General features: G+C 46.8%; 1 protein-coding gene across 3 annotated transcripts in view; it reads left to right on the top strand.

Annotated features, from left to right (window-relative positions):
• The first annotated feature begins 210 nt into the window (after positions 1–210).
• The window catches only part of LOC124028585 (transcription elongation regulator 1-like protein), a 29,794-nt gene continuing 22,658 nt past the window's right edge, over positions 211–7,346 (top strand). The window contains exons 1-2 of one of the 3 annotated variants that reach the window (XM_046340623.1): positions 211–337; positions 3,149–3,523. In XM_046340623.1, coding sequence (XP_046196579.1) covers positions 3,203–3,523 — 321 coding nt within the window. In that variant the 5' untranslated portion in view covers positions 211–337; positions 3,149–3,202. Of the gene's footprint in view, positions 338–389; positions 1,091–3,148; positions 3,524–7,346 lie in introns of those variants that run through there. The other 2 variants (XM_046340624.1, XM_046340622.1) reach the window with 2 other exon arrangements.

Raw genomic sequence — 7,346 nt, 5'->3', positions numbered from 1 at the left:
CCATGCTGCTGAAATACGTTGTGCTCATTGTACTTTTTTGGACAATGGAACGGAAAACCAAACGATCATATGACTGTAACGTTACAATGTTCCCTCTAAAAGAGATGGGGAAGGGGTGGGGCACCCTTCAAACATGTATACACCCCCATATCATTTGTTCTGGTTATAACGCGTTCTGCTCCCACAGTATGTTGCCTTTAAGCGATATATTCATGACTGAAAAACAGCAGAATATATAACAACACTCGGTCAAAGTTTAGGATGTCAGGTGGCTGCTGTTAAGTACCCCCAGGTGGCTCAATTTACCACGCGCTACAGTGATGTATTCTGAATGCTGGTGAGATTGTGCGTCATTCATGTGATTAGATTGTGTTCCATGTGACTTGCCATACAGTATCCAAAACCCCTGGTGCCGAGAGAGGAGATGTGGGAAGGACACTATGCTACAGTAGCGCACTGGGTTGCTGCTGTTCAGAGAGGAGTAGTCCAGACTCCACTGTGGTACTGGATGATGCAGAGACAGATAGAGCGCAGTAGGCTTTTCAGTTCTCATTGGAGACGTTTTGCAGTCGCTTAGGAATGTTTTCACGTTTTGCACTAAAGGAAGTTTTCTGAAACAGGAAAAACTGTTTCTAGTCCAACCTATCCCCTATGACTTGATTGGGGAGAAGTGAGTGGAGTAAACCGTGCCTCTGCGCGGTGCGGCGTTGCGTTAGGGGTGACGTTCGGTGGGGAAGAGGCTGAAACGGTATCAGGGTGAGAAGAGATTTTCCGTGACAGCAAATAGAAGATCTCCATTGGGCTCGAGCTCTTCTCTCTCTTTTCTGACAAACCATCACTCACCGACCAACCGTCCACCGTTTGAAGATGCCCTGCGCTTCATGAACGAACGAGTGTCCTCAGTTCCTCCATTGTATGCTGGCTATACTGTAGCCTACCTGGCGACAAGGCTGCATGTTGTGGATATTTGGATAAACAGCGTAGTCATTTTTGTATTGAAATTACCAACGGAAAATTCACCCATAAATAATGGACGAGCGATGTTAATAGTGGACAACTGAAGGGATTGATAGCCTGCAACGCATTATAGGTGAGGTGGAGGATATCTCATCCAATGTGAAGACTGATTTTTAAAATAACTTTCCATCCAAACTTCAATTGTGCCCCATTCATTCCCATATTTGAATGTCAAACTAAACGCATTGTTATTCTTATTTAATTTGGAGTGATAGGCTCCTCTCATTGACAAGGTCCATCTGGTGCGGAACAAGGGAGACAACTAATTCCCGTGTGTTCTTATTGATTTATATTTTAACGCAGATATTATTTAATTGTTTTGTGTGGGGGATTACACAATTTTCAAGGACTTTACCAACATGCATCTCCAAGTTGTAGGCTTATTTGATAAACTTGCCAGCTGGTCTCCGTTGTCTCGGTAGCCTTCCCTTACAGTAGAATATGTAAATTAACAGATGTGGGAATCGATCAAGCACATTTTTCCTTCTTGAAAAAAACGGTACGTCTATTAGACCGGGTTTTCTAACATCTTCTGGGTGAACCCCAGCCGGTCCAATTATTTGAACGATTACACAGCTAGCATACCTGATTTAACTTGTCAATTAATCATCAAGCCCTTGGAAGAGGTGAATCAGGTGAGCTAGTTCGTTTGAGGGTCCCAGAGAAGAGGTTTGAAAACCTGAATATTAAGCGTAGTTCTAATTCAGAGTGCAAATGCGCAATATACTTCATTTAGGCGTCTTTTCATAGTCCGAAACGTGTATGTGTCTCAGAGTTCAATAATAGTGCACCTTTTGGATGTAATACTTTTCACATTCTCCGCGCAGCTCAATAACAGCCTCTGGAATGCGCTCTCCATAAAACCCGATAGAACCCCGTTGAAGGTATTCTGGAACACCTGCTCATTGTTGTTATATTTTATCCGTCTCCCGATCACCCCGCAGACCATTGCATGGAAACATGTGTGCACGGGCTGCCTGCATCGTGACCATCTGCCATAAGTCATTTATCATGATGTTTCTTTATATTTCTGGTTTTCATCCATCGGCCCCTCTAACTACATGTACAGTTTTGAGTGATACTGCCTTGTACCTCACTAAATCAATACCCACAAGTGCTGTAATTACTTGTTGTGGAGAGTATTTCCAGTGAGTGGTGTGTCTGCCTAGCTCCTTGTGTGTGTGACTGCCTAGCTGCTTGTGTGTGTGACTGCCTAGCTGCTTGTGTGTGTGACTGCCTAGCTGCTTGTGGGTGTGACTGCCTAGCTGCTTGTGGGTGTGACTGCCTAGCTGCTTGTGTGTGTGACTGCCTAGCTGCTTGTGTGTGTGACTGCCTAGCTGCTTGTGTGTGTGACTGCCTAGCTGCTTGTGTGTGTGTATGAGTGTGTGTGTGTGAGTGAGTGACTGCCTAGCTGCTTGTGTGTGTGTGTGACTGCCTAGCTGCTTTGTGTGTGTGTGTGTGTGTGTATGTGTGTGAGAGGGGTACTCCTGAACATTAGTTGTGTGTGTGTGTGTGTGTGTGTGTGTGTGTGTGTGTGTGTGTGTGTGTGTGTGTGTGTGTGTGTGTGTGTGTGTGTGTGTGTGTGTGTGTGTGTGTGTGTGTGTGTGTGTGTGTGTGTGTGTGTGTGTGAATGGGTGTGAGTGACTGCCTAGCTTCTTGTGTGTGTGAGTCAGTGAGTGTGAGAGTGAGTGAGTGTGTGTGAGTGTGAATGAGTGGGTGGGTGTGTGAGTGAGTGTGAGTTGGTGTGAGTTGGTGTGAGTGGGTGTGTGAGTGAGTGTGAGTGAGTGGGTGGGTGTGTGAGTGAGTGTGAGTGGGTGTGTGAGTGAGTGTGAGTGGGTGTGTGAGTGAGTGAGTGGGTGTGTGAGTGGGTGGGTGTGTGAGTGAGTGTGAGTGGGTGTGTGTGTGAGTGAGTGTGAGTGGGTGTGTGAGTGAGTGAGTGGGTGAGTGAGTGAGTGTGAGTGAGTGAGTGGGTGGGTGAGTGAGTGGGTGTGTGAGTTAGTGTGAGTGGGTGTGTGAGTGAGTGTGAGTGGGTGTGTGAGTGTGAGTATGGGCAGGTGCCTCTCACCAGGTCTCCCATCCTTTATCCTTTATCAATCTGCTTGATAATAATGAAACACTGTCCTCTCTGAAGTCTAGGGTCCCTCCCAGCCTTTCCAGGTGTTGTGTGGTGGTCTAGAATGTAGGGATGATCCCTGTGGGACGACTGAAGGCTCAGCCACAGCTGTGGCAGATAGAGAGAGATGCCTCTCCATGGCTGTGGATGCTCCCTGGCCCTGGTTCTGCTGCTGCTGCCTCGGGGCTCTGCCGGCTGGGTGCCAATACAGCCCCTGTTGCCGCGCCACACCATCACCACCCCTTCCTGCTCTCCCATCACCACCCTCCTCCGTTGCTCCAAGCCGTCTCCAGCTGGCAGCTGTCCTGTGATCCCTTCCTGCCTCTGGCCAGGATACCGACACACACAGCAGCTAACCCTGGCATCAGTCAGTTTCCCCTGCAGAACGTGCAGGTAGGTTGCTATCAGATAAAACTGAATATTTTCAGAATGATGGTTATTATGAATGATAAATAGTGTTTGCTATAAACCTGAGCAATATTCATGTCCACACTGATAGGGCATTGCACTCACAGAGAGACAGACACTCACCTGCACTCGTAGACATAGGCAGGCACACGTGTACGCACGCACGGACACACACGTGCCCTGGGTAGGTCTAGTTAGTCTGATGGAAACTGGTCCGTACAGCACCGCGTCCGTGTTTTTACTATCTGCATACAGATTTCAGAGTGATTGCATTACCACTTCAGCTGGGGAGTTTTGCTGTGTTGCTGACGAATGAAATAGTTGTTTGGACATTATCAACTCCATGCCCTAGAGGTTATGTATAATAGAAATGAGCCATTTAGCACACGCTGTTATTCAAAGCCACTTCCTGTCATGTGCGCACACATTATTGGTCCCAGGAATTTTTTAAATAATGCATGGGTGGTCCCAGGAATCAAACACCACAATCCTGACATTGCAAACACCACACTCTACCAACTGGGTGGTCCCAGGAATCAAACACCACAATCTACCAACTGGGTGGTCCCAGGAATGCAAACACCACACTCTACCAACTGGGTGGTCCCAGGAATCAAACACCACAATCCAGGACATTGCAAACACCTACCAACTGGGTGGTCCCAGGAATCAAACACCACACTCTACCAACTGGGTGGTCCCAGGAATCAAACACCACACTCTACCAACTGGGTGGTCCCAGGAATCAAACACCACACTCTACCAACTGGGTGGTCCCAGGAATCAAACACCACACTCTACCAACTGGGTGGTCCCAGGAATCAAACAACACCACACTGGGTGGTCCCAGGAATCAAACACCACACTCTACCAACTGGGTGGTCCCAGGAATCAAACACCACACTCTACCAACTGGGTGGTCCCAGGAATCAAACACCACACTCTACCAACTGGGTGGTCCCAGGAATCAAACACCACACTCTACCAACTGGGTGGTCCCAGGAATCAAACACCACACTCTACCAACTGTGGTCCCAGGTCCCAAGGAATCAAACACCACACTCTACCAACTGGGTGGTCCCAGGAATCAAACACCACACTCTACCAACTGGGTGGTCCCAGGAATCAAACACCACACTCTACCAACTGGGTGGTCCCAGGAATCAAACACCACACTCTACCAACTGGGTGGTCCCAGGAATCAAACACCACACTCTACCAACTGGGTGGTCCCAGGAATCAAACACCACACTCTACCAACTGGGTGGTCCCAGGAATCAAACACTGGGTGGTCCCAGGAATCAAACACACACTCTACCAACTGGGTGGTCCCAGGAATCAAACACTCTACCAACACTCTACCAACTGGGTGGTCCCAGGAATCAAACACCACACTCTACCAACTGGGTGGTCCCAGGAATCAAACACCACACTCTACCAACTGGGTGGTCCCAGGAATCAAACACCACACTCTACCAACTGGGTGGTCCCAGGAATCAAACACCACACTCTACCAACTGGGTGGTCCCAGGAATCAAACACCACACTCTACCAACTGAGCTACAGATGGATGTTGTTCCTTCCTAATGGAAACTGAACCATGTAGCACAATGTCAAGAGTATTTCCATATGTACAGTGGGGCAAAAAAGTATTTAGTGAGCCACGAATTGTGCAAGTTCTCCCACATAAAACGATGAGAGAGGCCTGTAATTTTCATCATAGGTACACTTCAACTATGACAGACAAAATTAGAAAAATAAATCCAGAAAATCACATTGTAGGATTTTTAAATTAATTTATTTGCAAATGATGGTGTAAAATAATGATTTCCATATGCTCTGAGTGGCCTGTAGTGTAGTGTGACTGCAGTGGGTCTGTGATTACAACAGCGGTGCTTTAGTGTCTTCTTTACCTCCTGAGGATCAGAGCACATTCTTCCGCCTGGTCGTCTGATGCCGCTCACACAGACAAACACAGCGTGACATTTCATCTGAGGAGAGCAGAGAGCGAACTTGATCAAGACAGGTCAGGCATATTGGCACTGACGTCGACCTGGACTCTTGTCACACCGTTAACCACCATTCATAGGGAGGATACTGTAGAAGGCACTTACTACTAGTGGCATGGAGGAGAAGGAGAGGAGAGGAAAAGGAAAATGAACGCAGCGACAGACACAGCAGGTGTTTGATGTGATATGTTTGCAATGCAAACGCTTTTTCAGAAGAAGCTTGTGATTGATTTTTAATGTGGCGGTTGGTGGGATGAGTCAGCGTGTCTCACAGAGAGAGAGAGAGACCAATGTCTTCTGTCTGTCCGGGAACCATGGATAGAGGGCTAAGACTGAGTAGATTGGTGGAGACTAGATCCATAACTCTATGCTCAGAAAATGACGCTTTTATTACGCTCCTCCATGGTGAAGGATTCTGAGGAGCCCCAGAATGAAGTTGTGCATTATTGTTATAAACATTTGGAAGGCTTGTCAGTGACAAACAGTAGGCTATGTTCTGTTCTGTTCGCAAGCCCTTACCTAGTTCTATATGACGCTAATTCATCCACTGTGCCATCATACCAATTGTAGTTCATCATCCACCGTGCCATCCTACCAACTATAGTTCATCATCCACCATACCATCCTACCAACTGTAGTTCATCATCCACCGTGCCATCCTACCAGCTATAGTTCATTATCCACCGTGCCATCCTACCAACTATAGTTCATTATCCACCGTGCCATCCTACCAACTACAGTTCATCATCCACCGTGCCATCCTACCAACTACAGTTTATCTTCGACGTTGCCATCCTACCAACTATAGTTCATCATCCATCATGCCATCCCACCAACTATAGTTCATTGTCCACCGTGCCATCCTACCAACTACAGCTCATCATCCACCGTGCCATCCTACCAACTACAGCTCATCATCCACCGTGCCATCCTACCAACTACAACTCATCATCCACTGTGCCATCCTACCAACTACAACTCATCATCCACCGTGCCATCCTACCAACTATAGCTTATCATCCACCGTGCCATCCTACCAACTACAGCTTCATCCACCATCCACCAGCTGCCATCCTACCAACTACAGCTCATCATCCACCATGCCATCCTACCAACTACAGCTCATCATCCACCGTGCCATCCTACCAACTATAGTTCATCATCCACCGTGCCATCCTACCAACTACAGTTCATCATCCACCATGCCATCCTACCAACTACAGCTCATCATCCACCATGCCATCCTACCAACTACAGCTCATCATCCACCGTGCCATCCTACCAACTACAGCTCTCATCATCCACCGTGCCATCCTACCAACTACAGCTCATCATCCACCGTGCCATCCTACCAACTATAGTTCATCATCCACGTTGCCATCCTACCAACTACAGCTCATCATCCACGACATGGAACAGTGAAGTTTTTATGGGTTAGAGAGTTTTCAGTTTTGTATAGTGAAGGATCTCCTGGAAAATGATTTTTTAAAATCCAGGAGTTTATCTTTTTTAATGAGGTAGTGCTTGTTAGCATCTTGTTAGTTTATCTTCTTTAAGGAGGTAGTGCTTGTTAGCATCTTGTTAGTTTATCTTCTTTAATGAGGTAGTGCTTGTTAGCATCTTGTTAGTTTATCTTCTTTAATGAGGTAGTGCTTGTTAGCATCTTGTTAGTTTATCTTCTTTAATGAGGTAGTGCTTGTTAGCATCTTGTTAGTATATCTTCTTTAATGAAGTAGTGCTTGTTAGCATCTTGTTAGTTTATCTTCTTTAATGAGGTAGTGCTTGTTGGCATCTTGTTA

The sequence above is a fragment of the Oncorhynchus gorbuscha genome, unplaced genomic scaffold (assembly GCF_021184085.1).
Source record: "Oncorhynchus gorbuscha isolate QuinsamMale2020 ecotype Even-year unplaced genomic scaffold, OgorEven_v1.0 Un_scaffold_4471, whole genome shotgun sequence".
In the NCBI taxonomy this organism is placed as follows: Eukaryota; Metazoa; Chordata; class Actinopteri; order Salmoniformes; family Salmonidae; genus Oncorhynchus; species Oncorhynchus gorbuscha.
The sequence above is the reverse complement of the archived record's forward strand: the minus strand, read 5'-3'. Positions and strand labels throughout refer to the sequence as shown.